Genomic DNA, 13,509 nt, shown 5'->3' with positions numbered 1-13,509 from the left:
TAAGCCGGCAGCAGTTGTATACAGTAGTTGGCATATTTCCTCAACAGCATCTGGCAGGATTATTGCTTTCTGAGGCAATGACAGTCATAAAAGTTAAATGACCTGTTTGTCTATCGATGCTGCTAAGTGGGTATTTGTGGGTAGGATACTTTCTGTGATAAAGGCTCCAAGGTATTCCCCTTTCATGCCATTTTCCTCCTCCTATTCACAGAATCACAGAATTGTTACAATACAGAGGGAGGCCATTTAGACCGCACTGACTCTCTGAATGCTGCCTCCCTAGTGCCATCTCCCCCCCTTCTTCCTGTAACCCTGCACATTCTTCTTTTTCAGATAATAATCCAATTCTCTATTGAATGCCTTAATTGAATCTGCCTCTTTCACACTTTCAGGTAGCGCATTCCAGAGTTTAACCACTCACTGCAGAAAAATTTTTCTTTTCACGTCTCCATTTCTTCTTTCGCCAACTACCTTAAATCAGTTTCTACTCATTCTCAATTTTTAACTATCCACTCTGTTCATACCCCTATTGTTTTTGAAATAAAAACAATAGTTTAAACAAAAAACAGAAATTTGTTCTGATGAAAGGTCATTCAACATGAAATGTTGGCCAGGATTTTCTGCTCCCAACTGGGTGTGTTCAGTGGCGAGATTGAAAAATCTCGTGAGAAGGTCCTAGGGATGTTTCCCGGCAATGTAAATCCAGGAAACAATGGTCCCCTCCCCCATCAATGGTGGGCCATGTTTCCCACCGTCAAACATCAAGAACTTAATTTGAATACATTTGTATCCATTATTGTAACCATACGCTGGAATCACAACTCCCGCGAACAATGTCAAATTTAAATCCCACCTGATTTTAGAACAGCATGATTTATAACTGCCTTTAAAAGGCATGGACCTGGCAAACTGAACTTTGAGGTGAGTGCGCACAATTAAGCACAGCACTCCTGAGGATCCCAATACAAGGAAGCTGCTCCACGGATTAAGGAGAGATTACAGGCAAGTGTCCACAATGGCTCTATGTGTTTGGCTTGTGGTGTTGGGGCTAGGATAACAGTGCCAGAGAGAAGGGAACCTCAGGGCAAGGGCAACAGTGCCGGAGAGAATGGAGAGAAGGGAACCTTGGAGCTAGGGCAATAGAGCAAGGGGAGCTCATAGCAGCACTGACTGAAGGTTGCACAGTAACACATGACGGGGGTTGGTGGGGGTGGGAGGAGAACAAGATGGCCAGGCAAATGGAAAAACATGTCAAAGATGAACACTCTTCTGCAGTTGAAACTGTCTAGCTTGAACTAAATTGACATGCTTGGAGTCAGGCTACTCAAGCAATTGTGCCCACTCAAGCAGTACTAATTCCTGAGAGTGCCAATGATTGCTCCTCTACTTTTAACTCCTTGCATGAAGACTTCAAAATTAATTGAGTGTTGCGGTGCTGCAGAACCATTGGGCGACTGGGCAAACTTGAGGACCCCCTTGGAAAAGGTGGTCATGGAACACTCACGGAGGGGTGCTCTCCTAATCCTTTGCATTATGTTTAAATTAACATTGAAAAGTCACCCTCATGGTCCAAGCAAACCACGAAGCATAGAAGCATAGAAAATATAGAAACATAGAAAATAGAAGCAGGAGTAGGTCATTCGACCCTTTGAGCCTGCTCTGCTATTCAATATGATCATGGCTGATCCTCTATCTCAATGCCCTACTCCCGTGCTCTCCCCATACCCATTGATGCCTTTAGAGCCTTTATCTATTTCCTTCTTAAATATATTCAATAATTTTACCTCCACATCATTCTGTGGTAGAGAATTCCATAGGTTCACCATCCTCTGAGTGAAGATGTTTCTCCTCTCTCAGTCCTAAATGGTCTACCCTGTATCCTCAGACTGGAGTTTAATGTAGGAAAGTTTGAGATCATGTACTTTGGTCGGAAGAATCAAAAGGCAGACTATTATTTAAATGGAGAGAGGCTCCAAAAAAGTGCAGCACAGAGGGATCTGGGTGTTCTAAAGCATGAAAAACAAGAAGTTAGCATGAAGGTGCAGCAAGAAATTAAGAAGGCAAAAGGAATTTTGGCCTGTATTGCTCAGGGGTTGGAGTTTAAACATAGGGAGGTCTTGTTACAACTGCACAGGGTGTTGGTGAGGTTGCACCTTTGTACAGCTTTGGTCTCCGTATTTAAGAAAGGATATACTGGCATTGGAGGCAGTTCAAAAAAGATTCACTAGGCTGATTCCTGGGATGAAGGGGTTGACATATCAAGAATGGATAAACAGGTTAGGCCATTATTCATTAGGGCTTAGCAGAATGAGGTGTGATCTTATTGAAACGTACAAGATTCGGAGGGAATTGACAGTGTAGACGTTGAGAAGATGTTTCCACTATTGGGGGATTCTCAAACTAGGGGTCATAGTTACAGAATAAGGGGACACTCATTTAAAACTGAGATGCAAAGGAATTTCTTCTCTCAGAGGTTAGTGAATGTCTGTAATTCTCTATCTCAGAGATTTGTGAAGGCTAGTTCACTGAAAGTATTTGAAGAGGAGGTAGATAGGTTTTTGAAATATCGGGGAGTTGAGGGCAATGAGGAGCTGGCCTGAAAGAGGAGTTGAGGCCTGGGCCAGATCAGCCATGATCTTACTGAATGGCAGAACAGGCTTGAGGGGCAGAATGGCCTCTTCCTGCTCCTATTTCTTATGTTCTTATGTTCAGGATGCAGCTGAGTGGCCAAAGCTGTTGCTACTCACTCATGTGGTGTGGAGCAGTGGTGGGTGAGGTTTTGGTCAACCATCATGTGCACTAAACATTGGGCATCCATGTGGTGGCCAGGAATCTCCAGCATGCGTAAAGGGGCCTTGAGAGCGAGCAGCAGGTGATGACTTCACCATGAGCAGTCCTTAGGAGACAATTGCTAAAACTCGCATCTCTCTCTTGGATACTGCAGTGAGGAGACCATCAGAAACAGAGAAGTCAGAGAAAAATGTGACAGTGGCATGTGTCTGACCAAAGGGAGGAGCAGGACCTTCAAGTCCAAAAGGCAGCAGGGCCTCCTCCGCGTGCAGAGGATGAACCCCAGAGAGCCGTCATTTGTAGGTGCCTCACCAGACCCAGGGTCTACAGATGGCGCATGTGCTACCTGCAAATGAGCAAGAACCAGAGTTGCTGACAATTGCTTATGTTAAGGGAACTGGTCTTTCACATATGCCACCTTCTGCAGGATTTGGTGCCACGGGGACTTGGAGGGCATCCACTGCCAGTGGTGGTGAAGGTGACCACCATGCTCAATTTCTATGGCAGTGGCTCCTTCTAGGGCTCCACTGGGGACTTGTGAGGGATCTTGCAAGCCTTGACCCCCAAATGCATCCAGGAGATCACAGATGACATATTTGTCAAGGCACACAGCTTTGTCAACTTCGACAGGGATCAGGCAGACCAGGAAGAAAGACGGCTGGGATTTACTGTGATTTCTGGATTACCACAGGTGCAGAGCAGCACCGACTGCTGTCACGTGGTTCTTAAAACTCCCCGAGAGCAAGCAGTCCAGTATGTAAACTGCAAAGGCTTCCACTCTGCCAATATTTAGCTGGTCTGCAGCAATAACAAATGGATCATGTGTGTCTGTGCAAAATACCCTGGAGATGTCCATGGCTCATACATCCTCAGCAGGTCTCAGATCCCTGACATCTTCCAGGGACAACACAGGTTGCAGGGTTGGCTCCTCAGGGACAAGAGCTACCCATAGAGGATGTGGCTGATGACCCCCGTGTTGCAGCCTCAGACTGCTGCTGAAATAAGGTATAACGAGGCTCATGCTGCAATAGGGATCCTGGAAATGAGGTTCCAGTGCATCAACAAATCTGGTGGAGTGCTCCAGTACACTCCAGAGAGGATATTTTGTTATTCATTTTTACGGGATGTTGGCATCGCTGACAAGGCCACCATTTATTGCCTATCCCTAGTTGGCCTTGAGAAGGTGGAGTGACCTGTCTTCTTGAACCACTGCAGTCCCTGTTGTGTAGGTACATTCACAGTGCTATTAGGGAGGGAGTTCCAGGATTTTGACCCAGCGACAGTGAAGGAATGGCGATATATTTTCAAGTGAGGATGGTGAGTGACTTGGAGGGGAACATCCAGTTGGTGGTGTTTCCATTTGTCTGCTGGCCTTGTCCTTCTAGATGGTAGAGGTTGTGGGTTTGGAAGGTGTTGTCTAAGGAGCCTTGGTGAGTTCCTGCAGTGCATCTTGTAGATGGTACACACTGCTGCCGCTGTGTGTCAGTGGTGGAGGTAGTGAATGTTTGTGGAAGGGGTGCCAATTGAGTGGATTGCTTTGTCCTGATGGTGTCAAGCTTTTTAGGTGTTGTTGGAGCTGCAGTCATCCAGTCAAGGGGAAAGTATTCCATCACACTCCTGACATGCACCTTGTAGATGGCGAACAGGCTTTGGGGAGTCTGGAGATGAGTTAATCGCCACAGGATTCCTAGTCTCTGACCTGCTCTTGTAGCTACAGTATTTATATGGCTAATCTTGTTCAGCTTCTGGTCAATGGTAACCCCCAGGATGTTGATGGCAGGGGATTCAGTGATGATAATGCTATTGAATGTCAAGGGGCGATGGTTAGATTCTCTGTTGTTGGAGATGGTCATTGCGAGGCACTTGTGTGGTGTGAATATTACTTTCCCCTTGTCAGCCCAAGCATGTATATTGTCCAGGCCTTCCTGAATTTGGACATGGACTGCTTCAGTATTTGAGGAGTCGCAAATGGTGCTGAACATTGTGCAATCATCAGCAATCATCCCCACTTCTAATCTTATGATGGAAGGAAGATCATTGATGAAGCAGCTGAAGATGTTTGGGCCTAGGACACTACCCTGAGGAACTCCTGCAGTGATGTTCTGGTTGTCTCCAACAACCACAACCATCTTCCTTTATGCCAACCAGCAGAGAGTTTTCCCCCTGATTTCCATTGACTCCAGTTTTGCTAGGGCTCTTTGATGCCACACTGGGTCAAATGCTGCCTTGATGTTAAGGGCAGTCACTCTCACCTCACCCCGGGAGTTCAGCTCTTTTGTCCATGCTTGAATCAGGGCTGTAATGAGGTCAGGAGCTGAGTGGCCCCTGGCAGAACCCAAACTGGGCATCAGTGAGCAGGTTATTGCTAAGCAAGTGCCGCTTGACAGCACTGTTGATGACCCCTGCCATCACTTTACTGATAGTTGAGGGTAGACTGATGAGGCTGGTAATTGGCCATGTTGGATTTGTCCTGCTTTTTATGTACAGGACATACCTGGGCAATTTTCCATGTGGCTGGGCAGATGCTAGTTGTGTTGCTATACTAGATCAGATTAGCTAGGGGCACAGTAAGTTCTGGAGCACAAGTCTTCAGTTTTATTGCCGGAATATTGTCAGGGCCTATAGTCTTTACAGTATCCACTGCCTTCAGCGTTCCTTGAAATCAAGTGGAGTGAATAAAATTGGCTGAAGGCTGGCACCTGTGATGGTGGTGACTTCCAGAAGAGGCCGAGATGGATCATTCACTCAACATTTCTGGCTGAAGATTGTTGCAAATCCTTCAGTCTTATCGTTTGCACTGTTGTTCTGGGTTCTGCCCATCACTGAGGATGGGGATATTTGTGCAACCTCCTCCTCCAGTGAGTTGCTTAATTGTTCACCACCATTCACAAGTGGATATCATAGGACTTCAGAGTTCAGATACGATGCGTTGGCTGTGGAATTACTTACCTCTGTCTAACACTTGCTGCTTATGCTGTTTAGCATGCAAGCAGTCCTTCACCATGTTGAGATCTCATTTTTAGGTATGCCTTGTGCTGCTCCTGGCATGTGCTCTTGCACTCTTTATTGAACCAGTGTTGATCCCCTGACTTGCTGGTAATGGCAGAGTCGGGGTTGTGCCGGGCCATGAGGTTACAGATTGTGATTGAGAATAATTCTGCTGCTGCAGATGACACACAGTGCCTCATGGTTGCCCAGTCTTGAGTTGCTAGATCTGTTCAAAATCTATCCGATTTAGCATAGTGTTAGTGCCACACAACATGATGGAGGGTATCCTCATTGTGAAGACAGGAGTTGGTCTCCACAATGACTGAGCGGTGGTTACTCCTACTGATACTATCGTGGACAGATGTATCTGCAGCAGGCAGGTTGGTGAGGAAGCAGTCAAGTATGTTTTTCCCTCACCACCTGCTGCAGACTTTTAGGACTCACCCAGCTTGGTCTGTAGTGGTGCTACCAAGCCAGTTTTGGTGATGAACATTGAAGTCCCCCACCCAGAGTACATTCTTCACCCTTGTCATGCTCAGTGCTTCCTCTAAGTGGTGTACAACATGGAGGAGCCCTAATTCATCAACTGAGAGGGGGAGTTGGCAGGAAGTGTGGGGTTTGGTGGGAATCAGCAGGAGGTTTATTGCTCATGTTTGACCTGATGCCATGAGACTTCATGGGGATCAGAATCAAAGTTGAGGACCTCCAGGGCAATTTGCTTCCAACTGTTTACCACTGTGCTGCCACCTCTGCTGGTAGGGGTGGTGTCTGGGACATTCTCTGTAAGATATGATTCTATGGGGATGACTATGTCAGGCTGTTGCTTGACTAATCTGTGAGACAGCTCTCCCAATTTTGACACTAGCCCCCAGATGTCAATAAGGAGGATGTTGCAGGGTCAACAGGGCTGAATTTGCTGTTGTCATTTCTGGGTCAATACCAAATGCCTGGTTCCATTCCTTTTAGGCTTTTTAGCAGCTTGATCAAACTGAGTGGCTTGCTAGGCCATTCCACAGGGCAGTTAAGAGTCAACCATATTGCTGTGTGTTTGGAGTCATATGTAGGCCAGACCAGGTAAGGACAGCAGGTTTCTTTCTCTGAAGACATATTAATGAATTAGATGGGTTTTTGTGACAATCAACATGGCCATCCAAGGTGGGATTTGAACCTGGGTCCCCAGAACATTACCCTGGGTTGTTAGTCCAGCGACAATACCACTATGCCACCACATCACTGTGGCTTGCTGCACGCTATACAATCTGGCGATGCAAAGGGCAGAGGACCTGGATGATGAAGAGATGGAAGAAGTGCACATCTCCTCCGCTGAGGAGGAAGTCAAAGGGGATGAGGGTGATGAGATCCTGAAAGGAGAGCATGGAGGCAATGAGGCCATTCCACTGGCAAGATGAGGCAGGCACGCTTGTGAGGCCCTCAGTGCCACAAAATTCCAGGAGTATGATGATGAGATGTGGTGAAGACACTCCTGAGATCTTCACATTGCATCTGGGAATGTCTGACATTTATGTGGCTGAGGGCAGCACACATTTGCTCTGAATAGGGTCATATTACAGAGAAGCTGCTGAGATACAGCGGGCACATGGACTTTAAAAGCAATTGATCCTTTGGCAGACTTTATCACCTATTCCCTTCAACATCACACCTTCACCCATCAGAAATGCTGATGAGATGCAGAGGTGCTGAGAGCTCACAGAAAACATCACAGAACCCTGTGATGCTTGGGTATGAAATTCTTGCAGCAAATACAAACTACATTGAGGTGCAGGTGGAGAGTGACTTTGAAGCTGGACAATCACTTTGCTCAGAAGGTTACACACTGCACAGGGCAGAGGTGCTGGACGATGACACTTCCTTCATTTTGTGCAGAAATCAAGGTTTCATATCTGATTGACACCATCCAGGACAAAGCATCTGCTTGATTGGCAACAAATCCACAAACATTCACTTCCTCCTCCACCGACACACAGTAGCAGCAGTATGTACCATCTACAAGATGCACTGCACAAATTCACCAATGCTCCTTAGAAAGCACCTTCCAAACCCATGCCTACTACCATCTAATAGAACAAGGGAAACAGGTTGATGGGAACACCACCACCTGGAAGTTCCCTTCTGAGTCATTCACCATCCTGACTTGGAAATATATTGCCGTTCCTTCACTGTCACTGGTCAAAATCCTGGAACTCCCTTCCCAAGAGCACTATGAGTGTACCTACACCATATGGATTGCGGCGGTTCAAGAAAGCAGCTCAGCAGCACCTTCTCAAGGGTAATGAGGGATGGGCAATAAATGCTGGTCCATCCAGTGAAGCCAACATCCTGTGAATGAATAAAAAAAAACACTGCACAGCATAACAAAGAGCCATAGACAAGGAGACTTTCTTGGGAGTGTATTTAAAATGGTCAACAATACGTACAAGTGATTACCACCCACATTGTGCAACTATGTCTTTTTGACCTTTCTAACTCTGTTGCTATGTCTTGGTGCATCCCCGACACTCAGAGCAGAGGTGGAGGCAGCCTGCTGACTGCTATGTCTCGTTGTGTATGATGAACTTGATAGGCATCCTCTGGAGGGCCGAGACATGGAGGACTCCGGCCTGCTTTCAGGGTCCTGCTGTGTCACAGTCCTACTTTTATTAGCCTGTGGATCTGGAGCTGTTGGGGTCACAGGAAAAGGGGATTCAAGTAGACTGGACACTCCCGAAGTCACCTTGGTGGATGGCCCCAGGGTGTGCACAAGCCGATCCTCCTCTCTATAGATGCCTGAGGGCCCATAGCTGACTCCTTGAGAGGAAGGAGCTGCTGGAGTGAACTCGAGATGCCCGCTCCCCACTCCTACTGACACTGATGGATGCTAGCTAGTGTCTCAGTGATGGAGTGCAGCTCCTGCATCAGTGCAGGACTGATGTTCTGGATGAAGATCCCCATTCCACAGTGGCCACCACCCTACCAGTGTTAACCTTGGTGTGTTGGCATTCCAGCACTATCACCTCAGATTGAATGTGGATGGACTCCTCCATTATGCCTCGCAATCTGAGGAGTGCAGCAGACACCCCTTCTTGATGTTCCAGAGCTTGTCTTTGCAACTCCTGCAAATAAGGAATGACTGAGTCCAGAGGCCCCTCATCTGCTGGATTCAGCAGATTCCTGACCTCCAGCAATCCTCTGAGTGTTGGCACCCCAACATGTCCCTGCCTCCGCCTGCTGTGGATCAGGCAGTGCAATGTGCTCATCAGATTGTGGCCCCAAAGCTACTCTAGAACTAGGTGCCACCAAGGTGCGTGTCTTTGCATTGGTGGAAGTTGTGGGTGATGCTGTGATGGGTCTTCAATGCTGATGTCTGCGGATTCCTCTTCTGTGGTGTTCTTGGTGTTGGGGTCAAGGGCCTGGCTTGTGGACCCCCCTTGGCTGCTTCCCACATGTACTTGCAACAGAAAGGAGAGATAATTGGTGCATGGCAGTGGCTTGTGAAACAGGAGACATCACCCATAGCATAAGGTTCTGATGGATGTTGCACTGCTGGATCTTTACTTGGTTGAACGCCACTGACTTCATCATCAGCATACAAATGGTCCACATGTTGGCCGGCCATCAGAATTGCTCTATTTTCAAGGTCTGGCCGGACCTCGAGGTTGGGCATCCCTCCACCAGTATGGGTCCTCTCAATTTTGCTTGTGTGCCAGATTGTCCTGCATGAAGACAGATGGACAGGGCATCCTGAAGAGAAATTAATGTTTATAATGTTATTGGAAATTATTTTTTAAAATAGAGTTCCAGTGGGATCTATGTCTATGTGGATGTCTGTGTTATCTTAATTGGATTAAAGCCAGTCTGGATGCTTTGATGTATAGTAGTTTTGAGATGTTAATTAGGTAAATGTAAGGAGGGTAGAAGATAAAGTGTAAATTTTTGTTTGTTAAAAGAAACCATTCAAGGCTGCGGGTGAAATCTTACACCTAGCTAGAAGACACCAAGCAATGTGTTTTTTTTTTCAGCTTGCTAATAAAATTGGTAGGATGAAAGGATGTTATTGTTAGAAGAGGCAAAATTAAAAGCCTAGCGAAACAATGGAAAATTTACATTCAAAGAGAAAGATAAAGGAGAAAGGAGATTGTGTGTAAGGTAGAGGCATTTCAAGATCCAATAAGTGTGAGAAGCCTCCAGCCTGTAAGCCTTAAGCTGCTGTCTGCAAGGACCGAGAGCTGAAAGAAACTCCTTTTGAATGCAACTGTCCAGGGTGTGCTTTTCCAGGTGTCTGTTTAAATCTATGAGATTTGCTGTTGCCTTAACAGGGGTGTAACTGAGAGTCAGGTTAATTGGGGGACTTTTGTAGTTATTATAGTTGTAATTTTGTAGACATATGTATGTGTTTACAATCTTTCTTGTATTAATAAATCTTTAATTTAGTTTTATAAAATCTCTTGAGATTCGATCTTAATACTGCTGAATTCAAAGCCTGCATCTTGAAACATACAAATTGCAAAAATGGGCTATGACAGTTATTTCAAGTTTCTCTCTGGGATTTGAATAACTTAGCCTTTACCATCGGCTGTGTCATAATAAGAGTGCAAGCAGGATGTCTGTCAGGCCAGATAAGAAGGACACCTGGCATGCGTGGGTGGTGAGTGGTGCCATGGACGGGATGAGGACACGAGCTGCAGGGCAGATAAAAGTGTTTGAGAGAGTGAGTAGTGATATCCCTTGAGCTGGCAGTGAGTGAAATCCCTGTGGATGTGTGATGGGTTTGTGAGTGTGTGTTGAGAGTGGTAAGAAGAGTGACTTACCCTGGTGGAACAGAGATCATTCATTCTCTTTTGGCACTGGGTGGATGCCATCTATTGGAGTGCATTGGTGCTGACCACCCCTGTGACCACCTTGCATGCTGGATTGGTGACCTTGCTTGCTGGCCTTTGCCACAGTGGGGAATAGAGGACGCAGGCTTCCACTGTATCTAGTAAGCGCTTAAGGGAGGTGTAGCTAAATTTGGGGGCAGCCATCAGTTTGCAGCAGCTTTTTATCCCTTGGAGAGCACTAGCTCTGTGCAGGGGTGGACTATGTCTCCCGGATTACTGAAGCTCAGAAGTCACGGCAGGGTGGGCAAATCCAAGGCTGCCCTGCCAGCGATCCAGCGTAATATCTGTGCCTCTGAGTTTTTTTCATAATGTTCCATATGATATGGGGTGGAATTCCGCCATTGCCATTGGCTGGTCAAATGGCGATTTCCCTACCCAATATCGGACTTTGCCGATTTCAGGGAAAATCTTGGCTATTTGCTCTGTTTCTCTCCACAGACATTCCTGACTTGCTGAGTTCTTCCAACATTTTTGTTTTTATTTCATATTTCCGGCATCTGTAGCACTTTGCTTTTGCCCTCATGATTTTGAATACCTCTGTCAAATCTCCTTTCAACCTTCTCGTCTCCAAGGAAAACAATCCCAACTTCTCCAATATATCTAAATAACTGAAGTTCCTCATCCCTGGAACCATTCTTGTGAATGTTTGCTACACTTTTTCTAATGCCTTCACATCTATTATAGCATAAAGACTGAGGGTATGCCAATTGGCAATCCATGACTGATGTGAAAAAATATTTTGAACAGAGCTGCCTAAAATTTGAAGCAATCCCAACACAACCTGCTGTGTATAAAATAAATTGATTATGTAAGCAAAGTAATGCCTGCCTTTGGTAACAGCCTCTTCAATGTGATGTTCACATCAGAGATATCTTCCGCAGTTCTTACTGCCACCTGTGGTCATAACTTTTTCAGGTGGAAGTTGGGAAAATGGGCTGACGTGTTACACCCACTTGATCTTATTTCAATGCAGTGGAGCTGGTTTTCAGTCAGACATTAATGAGGACTGATTTTTGGCAGGGTGATTCATACCACACTGAATTGGCGGGTTGCTGGAGAAATCCAGATAACATTATAAAGGCCTCAGGATAGAAAAGCAACAGTACTCATATTGGAGCATCATGGGAAAAGGTGTAGAGTTGGTTAAAGGCAGAACAGGATTGAGTGCTTACAGTACCTGGCTGTGGGGCTGTGGGGTTGGGGGGTGGGGGGAGTTGTGATTGTGGCATTGGTGAGGGGGAAAAGAGAAAATGTCAGAATGTGAGGTCTGGTCTCCCAAAATATCTGTCCTCAAATTTAATTTTTAATAGAGGTAGCATAGTACAATAGCCATTGCTGGAGACTGAATGAAAGTTGCTTTCTGCCTCTATTATCCCTGAGGAAACTGGGTCCAGGTCGGGTTAGGGATGGGAGGGTTAAAACATCTTAGGTGCAGGTCTGCAACCTGGGGTCCAGTAGTCATTAAGCCAAGGAATTTAAAGAAAAATACTGCCTGTATAGTGATCATTCCAAAGTAAGTTTATCATGGCAGTAATAAAGTAAAAAAACAAAAATAGAGAGCTTAGTGAAATGTCAAAAATCTACCCTCACCTGTCTGTCAAAGGTGTGATAACAAGTCGATCAGTGCAGCCCAAAAATTCATTCTGATAGATAAATTCCACATCAGTGATCCCCACTCTGATATCTTGTGTTTCATCTCTAAAATAAACTCTGCTTTGTTTCAGCCATTCAAAGTCATTCACTGTTCTAATATGCATTTTGACCTATTCGGAGAAAAGAGAACAAATAGAAAGCATAATATTCACATGTCTATATGAGTAACAACATGATAAACAGAAACTAGCATGTTAAATAATAAACATATCTATGATCCATCAGCAGCAGCAGGATTATATTCAACTACAATCTGTAACCTCTTAGCTTGACATATCTCTCACTCCACATTTTTCATCCAGCCAGGGGACCAAACCTTGATCAATGAGGGGTGTAGCGCATCAGAGGAACAGCACCAGGCATACCTAAAAACGAGGTTTCAACCTGGTGAGGCTACAATACAGGACAACATGCAGACTTGCATATGCCAGAAAGGTAGTGAATTTCTAGAGGGTGTCTGGGATAGATTTCTGTGGGCAGTATTTTTGGGCCCTGCTGAGGTTGGGTATGGAGGAGGACCGGGTCCGAAAATATTGGCACTGGCTTGTATGCCTGTTTCCTGATACTTTTCTTGGCAATGACCACTTTTCCAAGGTGGGTTTAGGGCCAGTAGGGCAGCCCATCCCCACGAGGTAGGCAGCCAATTAAGCTCATTAAGTGACTTGTTAAGGGCAGTTCAAAGAGTCCGACAAGGATTTCCCAGTCAGCCTCCAGTTTCCTGAAGTGATGGGTCAAGTCCAACTGCTTGGAGCCAGGAGGTAGGCAGCAGAGGCAGGTCTGGGAGTCCAGCAGTCAAGGCGGGTCTACATGCCCTCCCTGCCTGCTTGATGTATGTGAACACATTAATAATTAGGAGCAGGATTGGTCATTTGAACCCTCTAGCCTTCTCAGCCATTTGATAAGATCATGGCTGATGTTATTGCACCCCCATGATGCCTGAGTCCCTTGTCGATCAAAAATCTACCTAACTCAAACTTCAGTATAATTAATGACACAGCTTGCACTGCTCTCAGACTAATGACCCTCCAAGAGGAAAATTATTTCCTCATCTCTGTCTTAAATTGGAGTGCCCTAATTTTTAAACTGTGCCTCCTGGCTCTGGGCTCCCCAACAAGGGGAAACATCCTCTCAGTATCAATCCTGTCAAGCCTCTTCAGGATCTTATGTTTCAAATAGATCATCTTTCATTTTTCTAAACTCCAAT

At 45.7% G+C, this 13,509-nt stretch overlaps 1 protein-coding gene across 1 annotated transcript in view; it reads right to left on the bottom strand.

Annotated features, from left to right (window-relative positions):
- The window catches only part of LOC121278118 (dynein heavy chain 8, axonemal-like), a 2,067,071-nt gene that overhangs the window by 749,311 nt on the left and 1,304,251 nt on the right, over window positions 1-13,509 (bottom strand). Inside the window, 1 exon segment of the mRNA XM_041188205.1 lies at window positions 12,243-12,415. Within this exon segment, the coding sequence (XP_041044139.1) occupies window positions 12,243-12,415 (173 nt within the window).

This window comes from Carcharodon carcharias, chromosome 5 (genome assembly GCF_017639515.1).
Source record: "Carcharodon carcharias isolate sCarCar2 chromosome 5, sCarCar2.pri, whole genome shotgun sequence".
NCBI classification, from domain to species: Eukaryota; Metazoa; Chordata; class Chondrichthyes; order Lamniformes; family Lamnidae; genus Carcharodon; species Carcharodon carcharias.
The sequence above is the reverse complement of the archived record's forward strand: the minus strand, read 5'-3'. Positions and strand labels throughout refer to the sequence as shown.